Raw genomic sequence first — 16,648 nt, 5'->3', positions numbered from 1 at the left:
CTTTTTTATGGTTGAGTAATATTTCATTAAATTCCACATATATATACACACATCATCTTTTGATTGTTTCCATAACTTGGCTATTGTAAATAATGCTGCAATGAACATGGGAGTATTTATATCTTTTTTTAGTGTGGGGTGTGTATATGTGTTTATCTTTTTATTATTCTCTTTGAGTAACTAACCAGTACTAGAATTACTGAATCATATGGTATTTCTATTTTTTTTTAAAGATTTTATTTATTTATTTGACAGAGAGAGAGATCACAAGTAGGCAGAGAGGCAGGCAGAGAGAGAGGAAGGGAAGCAAACTCCCTGCTGAGCAGAGAGCCTGATGCGGGGCTTGATCCCAGGACTCTGGGATCATGACCTGAGCTGAAGGCAGAGGCTTTACCCACTGAGCCACCCAGGCGCCCCGGTATTTCTATTTTTAATTTTTTGAGGAAACTTACATACTGTTTTCCACAGTGGCTGCACTGATTTACATTCCTAACAACAGTGCATGAGGGTTCCTTTTTCTCTACATCCTCACCAACACTTAATTCATTTTTTTGAACACTTAATTCTTTTTGATTATAGACATTCTTTTTTAAAAAAATATTTTATTTATTTATTTACTTGAGCGAGAAACAGTGAGAGAGAGCATGAGTGAGGAGAAGGGCAGAGAGAGAAGCAGACTCCCCGTGGAGCTATGAGCCCGATGCGGGACTCGATCCCAGGACTCCGGGATCAGGACCTGAGCTGAAGGCAGTTGTCCCACCAACTGAGCCACCCAGGCGTCCCTTGATTTTAGGCATTCTGACAGATCTGAGATGCTGTCCCATTGTGGGTTTTTTATTTTATTTATTTTTATTTTTATTTTAAAGATTTTTATTTATTTATTTGACAGAGAGATCACAAGTAAGCAGAGAGGCAGGCAGAGAGAGAGGGGGAAGGAGGCTCCCCACTGAGTAGAGAACCCAATGTGGTACTCAATTCCAGGACCCCGGGATCATGACCTGAGCCGAAGGCAGAGGCTTTAACCCACTGAGACACCCAGGTGCCCACATTGTGGGTTTTTAAAAATTTAATTTAACTTAAGATTTTATTTAATTATTTGACAGAGAGACAGTGAGAGAGGGAACACAAGGAGTGGGAGTGGGAGAGGGAGAAGCAGACTTACCACTGAGTAGGCAGCCAAATGCAGGGCTTGATCCCAGGACCCTGGGATCATGACCTGAGCTGAAGGCAGATGCTTAACGACTGAGCCACCCAGGCTCCCCTCCCCTTTCTTTTTTTATTTTAGAGAGAAGGAGAGACAGCAGGGAAAGGGGCAGAGGAAGAGAAAGACTCCCTGCTGAGCACATAGTTGATGTGGGGGTTGATCATGACATGAGCTGAAATCAAAAGCCAGATGCTTAACTGACTGTGCCCCCCAGGCACCCCTCACTGTGGATTTTTTAAAAGATTATTTGTTTATTTGAGAGAGAGAGAGAACATGCACAAGAGGGAAAAGCAGACTCTCCGTTGAACAGGGAGCCTGATGCAGGGCTTGATCCCAGTACTCTGGGATCATGACCTGAGCCAAAGGCAGATACTTACCAACTGAGCCACTGAGGCACCCCCTAATTGTGGTTTTTGATTTTCATTTCTTTGCTGGTTAGTAATGTTGAGACTCTTTTCATCTGTTATGTCTCCTTTGGAAAAATGTCTGCTTAGTTCTCTGCCCATCTTTAAATTGTGTATTTGGTTTTTTGGTGTTGAGTTGTATAACTTCATATTTTGTGTATATATATATATTTTTTTTTTTTAATTTTTGTTTGTTTGTCAGAGAGAGAGCACAAGCAAGGGGAGTGGCAGCCAGGAGAAGTAGGCTCCCTACTGAGCAAGGAGCCCGATGTGGGACTCCATTCCAGGACCCTGGGATAATGACCTGAACCAAAGGCAAGGGCTTAATCAACTGAGCTACCCAGGCATCCCTATATTTTGCATATTAACTCTTTATTGGACATATCATCTGTGAATATCTTCTCTTCAATAGGTTGCCTTATATTTTATTTATAGTTTCCTTTGCTCTGCAAAGGTTTTTATTTCGGGGTAGTTCTAATAGTTTATTTTTGCTTTTATTGCCTTTGCTTGAGGAGACATAGCTAGAAAAACATTGCTAAGGCCAATGTTCATGAGATTATTCCCTATATTTTCTTCTAGGAGTTTCATGGTTTCAGGTCACACATTTAGGTTTTTAACTCACTTTGAGTTTATTTTTGTGTGTGGTGTAAGACAGTGGTCCACTTTCATTCTTTTGCATGTAGCTGTCCAGTTTTCCCAACACCGTTTGTTGAAGAGACTGTCTTTTCCCTGTTGTATATTCTTGCCTCCTTTGTTGTAGATTAATTGACCATTGTAAGTAAGCATAGGTTTACTTCCGGGCTCTCTCTTCTGCCCCATTGATCTGTGTGTGTGTTATTGTGCCAGTACTATACTGTTTTGATTGTTACAACTTTGTAGTATATCTTGAGATCTGGAATTGTGATACCACCAGCTTTTTCTTTCTCAAGATTGCTTTGCTGTTTTGGGTCTTTTGTGGTTCCATACGAATTTTAATATTATTTGTTCTGGTTCTGTGAAAAATACTATTGGTATTTTCATGGGTTTACATTGAATTTGTGGACTGTTCTCTTTCTGCCATCTCATTATTAGTGTTGCTGTGTCTAGGACTTCTGGTACTAATTGAATAAAAGAGGCAAAAGTGGACATTCTAGTCTTATTCCTGATCTTAGAGGAAAAGCTCAGTTTTTCACCATTGTATATGATGTTAGCTGAGGGCTTTTCATATATGGCCTTTATTATGTTGAGGTATCTTCCTACTAATTCCACTTTGTTGAGAGTTTTTATTATAAATAGGCTGAATTTTTGTCAAGTGCTTTTTCTGCATCCATTGATTGAGATGATCATATGGTTTTTATTCTTTGTTTTGTTGGTGTGGTATATCATGTTGAGTGATTTGCAAATATTGAACCATCTTAAAATTTGTAAAGACCCTGAATAGCCAAAGCAACCCTGAAAAAGAAAAGCAAATCTAAAAGCATCATGATTCCGGACTTCTATTACAAATCTGTAATTACCAAGACAGTATGGCGCTGGCACAAAAACACATAGGTCAGTGAACAGAATAGAAAATCCAGAAATGGGCTGTCAACTCTGTGGTCAACTAATTGTCCACAAAACAGGAATGAATTTCCGGAGTGGGACGCTTAACCAACTGAACCATTCAGGTACCCTGGGAGAGTATAAGTGAGCTAGACTTCTGGTTCTCTATTTTTTATTTTTTTTTAAGATTTTAATTATTTATTTGACGGAGACACAGCAAGAGAGGGAACACACGGAGAGGAAGAGGGAGAAGCAGGCTTCCCACCAAGCAGGGAGCCCGATGTGGGGCTTGATTCCAGGACCTTGGGATCATAACCTGAACCTAAGGCAGACACTTAAGGACTGAGCCACCCAGGCACCTCTAGATTTCTGGTTCTGAGTTTGTACTCCAGACTGCCATCTGGTGACAGAATGTCTTATTTGCGCTGTAATTCTGTTCTGGGGGTGGGGGGCGTGTAGTATAGTGGAATAGTCACTCTGTCTAGCGGTCATAAGGTCTGAGGTAAAGCCCTCTTTGGCACAGATTGACTTTGTTATCTTGAATGGGTTACTTTGCATGGGACTCTTTACTGGACATCAAACTAAGTAGCTTCAAAATCCCCATTAGTGCTAATAAATTTTGATTTCTGAGCAACATTGTCTTCTACTGGTGTTTGGTTCCTTTTCTTTCCTTGTGCTAAAATGTCAATACCTTCTCAACTTTGTGTAGTTTTTTTAAGATTTTACTTATTTATTTGAGAGGATGAGAGCACCTGTGAGCATGAGCAGTGGGGAGGGGAGCATAGGGAGAGGGAGAGAGACTCTTCAAGCGGACTCCCCACTGAGCACAGAGCCTGAGGCAGGCTCGATTCCAGGACCCTGAGAGCATGACCTGAGATAGAATCAAGAGCTGGACCCCTAACTGCTGAGCCACCCAGGGGCCCCAGCTTTCTTTGTTTTGATGAGGCTATCTCCTGGTTTTATTTTAAGTGGATTGAATTGGTTGCAGTGGTTCTCATTATTTTTGGATGATAAATTCAGAACTATAAACTAGTGTCTTCCACCCTTGGCCCTGTTGACATTTGGGGCTGGATAATTCTTTGTTGTGGGGACTGTGCTGTGCACTGCAGCATCCTTGGCCTTTGCTCACTACTGACCAGTTTCACCCTTCAGTTGTGATAATTCAGTTGTGACACATTGCCACATGTCCCACAAAATTGTCACCTGTTGAGAACCACAGCCATAAACAGTGGATTGCCTATGGCAATTATAAAGGGATAATTATTTACCTGTTTTTCTGATAGTCTTATAAAGTACCATGCTATTACCAGCCTGTCCAGTGAATGTTTTGACCTCTAGAGATGACAACATTCCACTGTAATTTGCATGAGTGTGTAATAAGAACGCTGGTAATAACATGGTGGTTACCAAGGTGGGTCTGTTTGCATGTCACCCCTGTGGGACCATAATAATGATGATTATACCATTTGTGAGTGCCTCATATGTACCAGACACTGTACCTTGATGAAGTTTGTTTCATTTTGTTTTATACCTATTTTACAGGAGAAATGCTATAAAAGCTGCTCAAGTCTGTTGGAATTTTAGTTACCTCTGTAAAGTTTAACAGACTCACATGAACACTTCACATTACTTTTTTTTTTTTTTTTTTTTTTAAAGATTATATGAGAGAGAGGGAGGGAGGGCACAGGGAGAGGGATAGAGAGAGAGAGGGAGAGAATCTCAAGCCCACTCTCTGCTGGGTACAGAGTCCAGTGTGGAGCTTGATTTCATGACCCTGAGATCATGACCCAAGCCAAAACCAAGAGTTGTACACCCAACTGACTGAGCCACCTGGGCACCCGACCTCACATAACTTTTTTTAAAAATTTCAAAAAAATTTTTATTTATTTATTTATTTTTAAAGATTTTATTTATTTATTTGACAGAGAGAGATCACAAGTAAGCAGAGAGGCAGGCAGAGAGAGAGAGAGGAGGAAGCAGGCTCCCCACTGAGTAGAGAACCCGATGTGGGGCTCAATCCCAGGACCCTGAGATCATGACCTGAGCCAAAGGCAGAGGCTTTAACCCACTGAGCCACCTAGGCGCCCCCCCTTTTTAAAAAAGAATTATTCATTTGAGAGGGAGAGATTGAGTAGGGGGAGGGGCAGAAGGAGAGTATCCAAGCAGGCTCCCCTTTGAGCAGGGAACCTGACTTGGGGCTTGATCTCATGGCCTTTGAGATCATGACCTGAGCTGAAACCAAGAGTCTAACATTTAACCCACTGAGCCACCCATCTGCCCAAGGAATTTTAACTTTATATAGTATTCTTTTTGTTTTGTTTTAAAATAAAGAACCTGTCTAATTCTCCTGAGTTAGAAGTTGTTTGATTGTAAATGTTGAAAATTGCTGAGGGGAACATTTATTTAAAGTTTGATCATTTTAAAAATTTGGATTATATTCATTGCTTGCACTCTTGGTTGCTGGGAGTATCAGGTTTTATTTTTAAATCTTAACTGTGATCTACATAAGTAATTACTCCAAAGCTAGTTTTCATATCATACTTAGTGACTAAAGACTTGAGTTAAAATATTTAACATCATACTTTATTATTGATTTAGTTAAATTGACTCATGCTGTACTTATATGGGCCTCCTATTTCTTCTGGCCAAGATGACATCAACACAAATAGTTGTCTCAAGACACACCTGAGAAGGGTTAGATAATTATCATGTTAATTGGACTATTGTTTCTTAGTGAGCCTTCCTACCTTAGCACTTGTTTGATCTGGAGAGCTACTTCTCAGTTTCCATGTGGCACCATTTCCAAGATGACTTTTTGTGCATGATGATATTAGCCTTGAGTAATTCATGTATCTGCTTCCTCCTTTATTTTATTATGTTTGATGTTTTTATTATTTTATTTTTATTTATTTATTTTTTATTTACTTGACAGACACAGCGAGAAAGGGAATACAAGCAGGGGGAGTGGGAGAGGGAGAAGCAGGCTTCCTATGGAGCAAGGAGCCCAATGTGGGGCTTGATCCTAGTACCCTGGGATCATGACCTGAGCAGAAGGCAGATGCTTAATGACTGAGCCACCCAGGTGCCCCATGTTTGATTTTTTTTTTTTTTTAAGATTTTATTTATTTATTTGACAGAGAGAGATCACAAGTAGACAGAGAGGTAGGCAGAAAGAGGGAAGGAAGCAGGCTCCCTGCTGAGTAGAGAGCCCGATGCGGGACTCGATCCCAGGACCCTGGGATCATGACCTGAGCCAAAGGCAGAGGCTTTAACCCACTGAGCCACCCAGGTGCCCCCATGTTTGATATTTTTAAGAGCTCTATTTTAGGGGTGCCTGAGTGGCTCAGTGGGTTAAGCCTCTGCCTTCAGCTCGGGTCGTGATCTCAGGGTCCTGGGATCGAGCCCTGCATCAGGCTCTGTGCTCGGCGGGGAGCCTGCCCACCTGCCCCCCCCACCCCGCCTGACTCTGCCTGCATGTGATCTCTCTCTCCCTCTGTAAGATAAATAAAATCTTTTTTTTTTTTTTAAAAAAAGGTTTTATTTATTTATTTGACAGAGATCACAGGTAGTCAGAGAGGCAGGCAGAGAGAGAGCAGTGGAAGCAGGCTCCCGCTGAGCAGAGAGCCAGATATGGGGCTGGATCCCAGGACCCTGAGATCATGACCGGAGCCGAAGGCAGAGGCTTAACCACTGAGCCACCCAGGTGCCCCTAAATAAAACCTTTAAAAGAAATTTAAAAGCTCTATTTTAAAAAACTGAAATATTTTTCTTTCTTTCTTTATTTGACAGACAGAGATCACAAGTAGGCAGAGAGGCAGGGAGAGAAAGAAGAGGAAGCAGCCTCCGCTGAGCAGAGAACCTGATGCGGGGCTTGATCCCAGAACGCTGGGATCATGACCTGAGCTGAAGGCAGAGGCTTTAACCCACTGAGCCACTTAGGCACCCCTGTTTGAAAAAAAACCATTAATTGAAATATATCATAAGTGTTCAAGTTGATAATTTTCACAAACTGAACATACCTGTATAATCCAACATGTGACCAGTGTCCCAGAAGCCTCCCTCATGCTTACTTCTAATCTAATCACTGCTCTCTGACCCCAGGGAAACCACTATCTTGACAAAAGGCTTAGCTTGATTTTACTTGTTCTTGCACTTTATATAAGTGGGAGGACACAGTGTTTGCATAAAGCTTCTTTCATTCAACCTTACGTTAGTGAGATTCATCTTTATTGAGCCTTGTTCTAGGCTTTTCATTTTGTATATTTCATGTTGTATATTACTTCATTGTGTGAATATATCACAGCATGTCTTTTCACTATTAATGGACATTTGATCATTTCTAGTTTTGGCTATTGTACATCATATTGCTGTAACATAAATACACTTATTTCAGGTATATATCTAATTTATGAATTTTTATGTCATATTGTCAGTTTCTTTTAAAGATTTTATTTATTTGTTTAAGAAATAGGGCACCCGTGTGGGAGGAGGGGTAAAGGGAAAAGGAGGGAGAAACCCAAGTGGACTTGTGCTAAATGTGGAATCTGATGCCAGGCTCAATCTTACGACCCTGAGATCAGACCTGAGCCAAACCCAAGAGTTGGATGCTTAACTGATGGCGCCACCCAGGTGCCCCTAGACTGCCAGTTTTAAGAAAATGGATGTACCAATTTCTGTTCTCAACAGCAATATATGAGAATTTGGGTTACCCTATAAGTTCTGTAACACTTGGTATTTTCCATCTTTTTCATTTTAGCCATTCTGGTGGATATGTAGTGATAGCTCAGAAAATCTGTGACAAAAATCAGCTGTGGATTTGGGCATCTTGAGCCTGTAATCTGTCACACTTAACTCATGCACCCACCAAAGCCTTGATTATCTTCCCTGATTATAGTCCTTCTTAGGCCAAGTGTGATCTTCAGTCTGCATTCAAAATTAGCAAATGCACCCAGAGAAGAAGACTGGAGATGGTTGTCAAGCCCACCCCAGAGGGCTTGACTGTTTCTGGATTTGCGTTCATCCAATCCTCATTTCTTCTACAACTCTCCAATATCTTTGAAAATGTGATTTTCTAATTCATCATGGCCTTTCTGTTTATTGAAGCTGAATGTGGTTGCCATGACCTATTATTAACCATCCAGAAATGGAAGTTGTCAGAGATTCTTGGGGTTTTCTGTGTACATGTTAGGGAGGAAAATTTTTCTTCTATCCTTCAGAGGCTCTTCTAGCTGGTCTAAGAATTGACATGAGACAGAGTAACAGAAAATAAAATTTAATTTTGTGTATATAGGAACCATACACAGATGAGAGAGAGGTTCAAAGACAGAAAGGTGAAATTGCCATCCTGAGCTAAGGAGTGGAGTGAGGCCTGGGGCCTCAAAGGGGAGGAGGGCAGTTCACAGGGCAGTAAGAACAACAGATGTTTGATAACTAAGTGTTTGGCCCCCATACATATGAGTCATTCAAATAAAATTTATCTCTGGTAATAACTCCATTTCTGGGGAAGACCCCCAATTTAGATTTTTTTTTTAAAGATTTTATTTATTTATTTGATAGAGATCACAAGTAGGCAGAGAGGCAGGCAGAGACAGGGGGAAGCAGGCTCCCTGCCAAGCAGAGAGCCCTATGCGGGGCTTGATCCCAGGACCCTGAGATCATGACCTGAGCCGAAGGCAGAGGCTTAACCCACTGAGCCACCCAGGTGCCCCCCAATATAGATTCTTCTAGGTAGTTACAGGAGGGACCATAATTTCTCTAGAGGCTGCAGGGTCTTTTTTTTTTTTTTAAAGATTTTATTTATTTATTTGACAGACAGAGATCACAAGTGGGCAGAGAGGCAGGCAGAGACAGAGAGAGGGGGAAGCCCGCTCCCCGCTGAGCAGAGAGCCCGATGCTGGGCTCCATCCCAGGACCCTGGGATCATGACCTGAGCTGAAGGCAGAGGCTTGAACCCACTGAGCCACCCAGGTGCCCTGAGCCTGCAGGGTCTTAATTGCCTTCAGCTCAAAATAATCCACATGCCAAAGAGACACAATGTGGGGACACTTGCCCAGAACCCCTTCATACACAGTCATGTCTCATGTCACCTACAAATAATGTTAGTTGCTTTTCCCCTTTCTTTCTCATGTTTTTCTGTTTTTTTTTTCTTTTGTTATTGGACTGGTCAGAATCATCAGCCCATTGTTAAATAGAAGAGTGGATAGTGACATCCTGTTTGTGGGGAGGGGGGTTGTGGGTGTTTGCATTATTTTACCATTGCGTATGATGATTGCTGTAGTTTTTGTGAATATTTTTTCAGATGAAGGAATTTTCTTCTATTTCTAGTTCGCAGACTTAAAAAAAGAAATTGTTGAGTTTAGTTACTTTTTCTGCATCTACTCAGATGATTGTTATTTTTCTCCTTTTTGTTTGTTCATGTGGCTTACTCTATGCTTCTGAAAAATAAGTTAACAATAGCCCTACTGTATCTACCGCAGTCATTATTATATTCCCTTTCATGCATGAAACAATTGTACACTCTTCTCTCTCTTTGAACTTTCCACACATTTAATCCTGCCATACGTTTTCCTTTTTATTTTTGCATTATCGAAGTACCATGAGATAGTATGGTTCTCCTCCCAGGAGTCTGGCAGATTAGAAGCATTCTTCCAGGCTCCTTCCACTACCTATCTCTATTTTCTATGGGGAGAAAGGAGTAAAAGAACTGGAGCATTTATTTTGACCTATTTTAATTTTTGTTTCCTTGTTTTTGTTATTTGGGATTGTAAGGCAGGGGAATTGGGTCAAGGAAGGGCTGTGGGAGCTGAGGAAGAAAGCCATATATGATTTTCTTAAGTACCACCTTCTGCTCCTCCCCTTCCCACGCTTCCTCTTTCTCTATAGTTCCAGCTCTGCCACGAATCAATTGTGTAAATGCCCTTGGGCAAGTCACTTAATCACTGAGCTTTTGTTTCCTCTTCTGGGTTTGAGGAGAATGACCATCAACAGCTGCTGTGACCTGTCACTTAGGGAGAATGGGAAAATTAAATGAGCAGTTTATAAAGCATGGGACACTTTAAAAATGAGAGTAATTGTTAGTCTTGGTTTTGTACTGTGGCATCTTAAATTTTCTAACAGCCTGAAGGCTACCTATAGAAGGAAGAAGGTGTGAAACACCTTCAGTCCCCAAACTACAACTGTAAGAAAATCATAGTTAAGTAACTGTGTGTCAAGAGGTATAAAATGAAGGTTTTTCTAGTTTGCTTCAACCTCCATAAGGCCCCTATAAAGGGTTCCATGTTAAGCTTGTCACTTTTGAAATGAATAGCCAGTGATACGTAGTCACCAAAGCTAAAAATTTGCAAAAGCACTTATCTCTAAAATGCCGCTATAGGATTCCTTTGTTTATTTTTCAAAATTTTATTTATTTCAGAGAGAGAGAGAGAGAGAGCACACACACCACCACAGGGGGAGGGGCAGAGGGAGAGAGAATCTCGAGCAGACAGGGCACTGAGTGGGGAGCTGCTGCCACAGGACTCCATCTCACAACTTTGAAATCATGACCTGAGCTGAAATCAAGAATCAGATGCTTAACCAACTGAGCCACCCAGGTGCCACTGTAGGAGTCCTTTAACTTTCATTTAAAGTTCATTTTTTCATGGTAAACTTCTTTCCATAGGCTGCAAAGTTAGAACAGCTGACATTCTGCTTGGAACAAAGAAAGGCAAACATCTCATCACAGGAAAATAAGATTTAATTGACAAGATTTTAGTTTATACTCACCTTTATGATCTAGCTGGTGTATAAAGTGAGGTATACTGGTTCGTATAACTGAAGAACCATGGGTATTTGCTTCCCTGAGACACGTTGTGATTTTTTAGGTCAAATAACATGAATAGTATTTGAGAATATGTCATCTTATACTGAAGCATCCTAGAGCTCATACTACCACTACCTTGATATTCTCTCTTACCTCTGTCTTCCTCAGGGAGGAAAGGACCTTTATTGTGTGGTTCTGATTTCAGGCATTTTTCTCTCTGGCTGCCTCCCCCACATTTAGGAGCGCGGTAGGCAAGCTCAGCTTCTGCCCATGGTTTTAGGAGTGGGTGGATGGATTCCACAGAAGGGAGGTTTTGATTTATAATTTTGCTATTAGCATGGTCACTCACCTGTTCAGGTTTATAGGTCATGCATTTAGAAATTAGAAATAGATGAGGTCTACCTTTAAATATGTCTGGGGCTATGGGGGTGGGTAAAGAGCAAATGCAAAGTAAAATTTCTCAGTCTCCTGTTACATAGGCTGGGAGACACCTTTTAAAGAGATAGGAGAGGGGCGCCTGGGTGGCTCAGTGGGTTAAGCCTCTGCCTTTGGCTCAGGTCATGATTTCAGGGCCCTGGGATGAGCCTTGCATTGGGCTCTCTGCTCGGTGGGGAGCCTTCTTTCCCCTTGCTCTCTGCCTGCCTCTCTGCCTACTTGTGATCTCTCTCTCTCTCTGTCAAATAAATAAATTAAATCTTTAGAAAAAAAAGGGAGAAAAAGACTTCAGAAGGTCATTTGAATAAAAGATTATTTGTATAAAAAATTTCCTCTTGGTATGGGAATTTGGAAATGACCTGTGTGGGAATTTGATTTTGCACACCTGCAGTTTAGGTCTTTACTTGTCTAGATAAAAATTAATGATCTTTCAGGAGTGTTCTGGTTGTATTTCTATTAACTCCAAGCTCTTGTTTTTCTCCTTTATGCCTCTTTTTTTTCTCACCACCAGTCCTTTGCTCAGGTATGTCCTTCCTTTTATTTGGCATTCTTCCACTTCCTCTTTCCCCTCTCTCCGCTCTTAGAGTTATGTCCCCATTTCATTATTCCCCCTTCCCCATTTCATTATTCTCATAGTGGCCCGGGAACAACTTTGTCACCACACTTAAAAGATAATGACCTGTTTTCCCTTCACTAGTCCTGGTTCCTTCAGAGCAAGGGCTCTGGGGCACGCATCTTTATAGCTAACATATGTGATGTAGTGTCTGCACATTAATAGGCCTCTTTTTTTTTTTTTTAAGATTTTATTTATTTATTTGACAGAGAGATCACAGGTAGGCAGAGAGGCAGGCAGAGAGAGGGGGAAGCAGGCTTCCCACTGAGTAGAGAGCCCGATGTGATGCGGAGCTCTATCCCAGGACGCTGAGATCATAACCTGAGCCGAAGGCAGAGGCTTAACCCACTGAGCCACCCAGGTGCCCCTTTAATAGGCATCTTTAAATGTTCTTTTGGCTCTGGGGGAGCTGGGGTGGACACAGGACTGGAAGTTAAAAGTTGAGTTCTAATTGTAACCTTTTGCTGTATGATCCTGGACAAGGAATTTAAATTCCCTGACCTTCAGTTTCCATATAAGTAAGATGAGACTAGCCCATTTAGGGATCTTGTTCAAATGCAGATTCTGGCTCAGTGGGTCTTTCAGTGGTTTCTGATATTTCGCATTATTAACCGGCCCTCTGGAAGGACCAGTGCTGCCAGGCCCCATACTGCAAACGACTAGATAATCTGTGATGACTCTTCCAGCTTTTACCTAATGTGATTTTAGGCATTGTTTTAAATTCTGAACGGAACTACAAAATACGCTGTAATTATTCGATCTCTCTCAAGTTTATCAGAATGCTGAACACTGACAATGTTGTGCTTTACAAAGTTTCCAATGTATGATAAGGTTGCTAAAATGGAAAGTAGTTTTATTGCTCCTAAGATTTTGACTTAGGGTAAAAATATCAAATAAGTAAGTGTCTGGGAAAGCACTTGAGTTAGCATCAGCCTGTCATCTGAAAGTCAGAATTACTCCTGAAGGCTTTATGCTAATGAGGGAGCTGGGATATGATCTCAGGAGTATAAATACAGAGACAGACAAGCTGTTGATGAATTCATCATCAGAGGAGTTCCCGATCATTTCCTTCAGTTCTCCAGAAGGTGAGAATCGAATTGTTGTTGATGTGCTGATATAGCCAGGCTGCAGGGATCCAGACTATGCCTACTGAATATAGATTGCTGGGGATGGGTCTTGTTTGAAGATGTTGCTACTGTTTCTCTTGGCTTTTACTTCCTCAATATTTGATTTGGTAGCATTGCCAGCATAGAAATTTATAGTTGTCCTTGATCTCTTGTACAAATGTCTAGAAGTCATTGGACTAATTTTTATATTTGACTTAGAGAATAAATCCATCTCCTTGTGCTCAGCCACACCAAGGATATCAATCAGGCAGGCCTTCACTATCTCGGTGAGTTCTGTACATGCCCATGATGAACTGTGATGACACATATATTTTTTTTTCCTTTGAAAAAATGGAAATCTGGATAAGGAGAATGTAGCCTGTAGTGGAGGGTGGTTATCTTCTGATGAATTTTTCACCTCCCACAGAATAAGACCATTCGTCCTAGGAAAGTAAGCTGTATTTTATTTCCCCACCACAGCTGGGGGTTGGACAGACTTTTTAGAGCTCCATTATCATTGTCATTATATTTTAGTCATTTGTAGCCCTTGGTTCTCCTAGGCCAGACTAACTGGGGCAAGCACAGTAGAGGGAGTTAGGTGAAGGCAATGGCATATTGAAATCAAAAATAGTCCTTGGATTTTGCTCCCACTTGGTGAAACCCATTACAAGAATCCCCCCTGCCCACCCAGTAGAGCCTTATAGGAAGGAGCATGGGCTCTTCTCTGTGGTACACACTGAGCTTCCCTATTTTCTTTTAATGCTGCCCTTCTTCTTGGGGGTCTTAATGGAGGCTGCCTCATGGTTTATTTAATCTTCACCCAGATTAAAGTCCTTGAAATCAGCTACATACTGAAGGCAATTTGTTGTAGTGGAAACAGATTGTCCTTGGGAAATGTCTTAACCAGGATTGTTATCTTGTGCCCCTCTTTGGGGGCTCAGGTAGATCATTTTCTCTTACCTTGAGATTTTTTTTTTTTTTAACTGCAAAACACCTTTTCTAAGACTTTGCATTCAGATATTTTCATCTGTCTTGAGCATCAAACTTCAGTGGCTTATGACTAATGAAATAGAAAGGAGTTGTTAATAATACCTTATAACTTCCAAATTGCTTTTGTATTTTCCAGTGGTGATCTTATATTCCAAAAATGTTAGCACTATATTTTATGCTTTATTTTTCAAGAAATAGTTTTACTATAAATAGGGCATGACTATTAGCACTATCTATATATTACTATGTGATTAAAAAAAAAACAGTATTATATTTTTGGTATGACTTATACTGTTTTAAAATTCTGAAGAGTCTTCCCAAAAGGAGATCTAGATGACAGTCTTTTTTTTTTTTTAAAGATTTTATTTATCTGAGAGAGAGAGAGAGTGTGAGACAGAGAGAGATCACGAGCAGGAAGAGGAGCAGAGGGAGAAACAGACTCCCCGCAGAGAAGGGAGCCCTATCCCTGGACCCTGAGATCATGACCTGAGCCAAAGGCAGACACTTAACTGATGAGCCACCCAGGTGCCTAGATGACAATCTTAATAGGAGCAGACCTCTTTGTTTTATCAGTTGTTACTCAGAAGAATAGTTAGACAATTTCAGAGAGGAAGGTATTATGATAAAAGTAGGCCAGATTTTTTCCCTCCCCAATTTCCAGGTATTTTAATGCAAAAAATAAAGGTTTTATTGAAGATAATAGTAATGCCTATTTATGCCCCTTCTGATTTATCTTTAAATCTGAACGTCTGTCAGTCTTTAAGGAGCAGACAGATCTACTTCTTTTGTCTTTCAGGTAAGAAGAAAATATGCTAGTATAGGGTCATTTTTCCTCTCTAGTGTCAGATGTTTTGGGCTTTACCTGATTATTAGCCTGTTGATAATAACAGGCTCATTTTTCTCTCTTAGATAATTCCCAACATAGACCAAAAAACATGCATAATCCCAGACTCTGGAACATCCCTTTCCTGCGCTAATACCAGACAATACTCCTTCAGAATTCTGTGTGTTAACAGCCTCTTCCCGTCTTAGTAATTCAGCTTTCCTAGAGAGGGCAGGAGAGGACTACTTCACCAAATTGTAAAAATTACTTGGGATCCTTCCCATTTTTTGTTTGTAAGACCTTCCTTCTTTCCTTCCTTCCTCCTTTCTTTCTTTCCTTTTTCTTGCTTTCATAGTGTAACCCAGGTCTCTTATTTGTATCAGGACTTAACAGGTTTTTTTTTCTCGTGGGGGGTTGTCCCCTATGTTATGAGCATGTGTGTATCAGACCTGTGAGTTCTAGCTCTGTCCTGTCTTTGAATATCATCAGGTTGAGCAATGTTTTGGTTGGTCCAATAATAATCTTTACACAATCTCTCATCTTACTTTAGTAAATATTTCTGAAATATGTGGAAAGCAGTTATTGGTAATTAAGAATCCACTGTAGGTCAGCACAGCTGACCAGCTATCCTGTCTCAAATCCTCATCCTAGGTGCTCTCCTAGATTAAATAGGGCTCCACAAAAACAATATTGTTAGCATTTCTCTAACAAAAGAATGAGGGGTAAGAGGGAAGAGAGAAATGATTATACTCTGTTGATGAGCTATAAAAAAATTCCTCCAATTATTTTTTTATCTGATGATATATTATGTGGGTTTGCTTGATACTATTCTTTATTCGTTAAAAAAAATTAAGCCACAATGAAACAATTAAAACTTTTTTTTCTTTTCAGTTTCCAAGAGAAAACTTACAGCAAGATGAATAATCCAGCTATCAAGAGACTAGGAAATCACATTATCAAATCTCCCGAAGACAAGCGAGAGTACCGTGGGCTAGAGCTGGCCAATGGTATCAAAGTACTTCTCATCAGTGATCCGACCACGGATAAGTCATCAGCAGCACTTGATGTGCACATAGGTACAGTTTAAAATTGTGAATTAAGCTTGGTTCTATTTTCTTCATCTAATGTTGACATTTATTAGAACTCTCCTTATATGTGCAAATGAAGACCTCCTAGTTACTGGTTTGATGTACCTTACTTCCTGCAGTAGCCCTATACAGCTACTGGCAATCTCCATTTGTCAAAATCAAATAATCTTACATTTATTTACCAAGACATTTTGTCAGGTTCTCAGTTAAGGTGACCTAGCAGTAAGGAAATCAAGTCCCATCCTTTACAGTAGCAATGGTAATGCTTTCACTTTTGTATACTTTTGGTACACTAGGGATTACCATGTTTTCTATATTCTTGTGTGCTCATTTCCTTTTAATTTAATGTAGTTTTCATCCGGTTGTTTCTCACCTATCTGTACATAGGTGTGTTTCTTTTTTTCCTCTCTGAAAAGCTTTTATTTAACTCAATAGCATTTTAAAATTGAGGAAACAAGGTAATAACCATCATGTAGTGAACAAATAATTATTGCCAAGTATGACATAGTGTACTTTGCAGCTCTCATTTGATCTGTGTTTGCACAGCTCTCTAGATTAGGTATGTATAGAAAAAGCAACTGAGGCCAGATAAAGTATTGTGCTCACAATTTCGCAGTCAGCAGAGCTGGTAACCCTCAACTTATGCTCTTACCACTACACTGTATT

The 16,648-nt window shown here is 40.5% G+C and overlaps 1 protein-coding gene across 3 annotated transcripts in view; it reads left to right on the top strand.

Annotated features, from left to right (window-relative positions):
• IDE (insulin degrading enzyme) overlaps positions 1 to 16,648 on the top strand; it is a 129,671-nt gene that overhangs the window by 31,673 nt on the left and 81,350 nt on the right. For all 3 annotated transcript variants that reach the window (XM_059398143.1, XM_059398145.1, XM_059398142.1), the window contains exon 2: positions 15,786 to 15,970. In XM_059398143.1, the coding sequence (XP_059254126.1) occupies positions 15,811 to 15,970 (160 nt within the window). In that variant the 5' untranslated portion in view covers positions 15,786 to 15,810. The remainder of the gene's footprint in view (positions 1 to 15,785; positions 15,971 to 16,648) is intronic.

This window comes from Mustela nigripes, chromosome 4 (assembly GCF_022355385.1).
Source record: "Mustela nigripes isolate SB6536 chromosome 4, MUSNIG.SB6536, whole genome shotgun sequence".
NCBI classification, from domain to species: domain Eukaryota; kingdom Metazoa; phylum Chordata; class Mammalia; order Carnivora; family Mustelidae; genus Mustela; species Mustela nigripes.
This window is presented reverse-complemented; position numbering and strand designations above follow the sequence as displayed.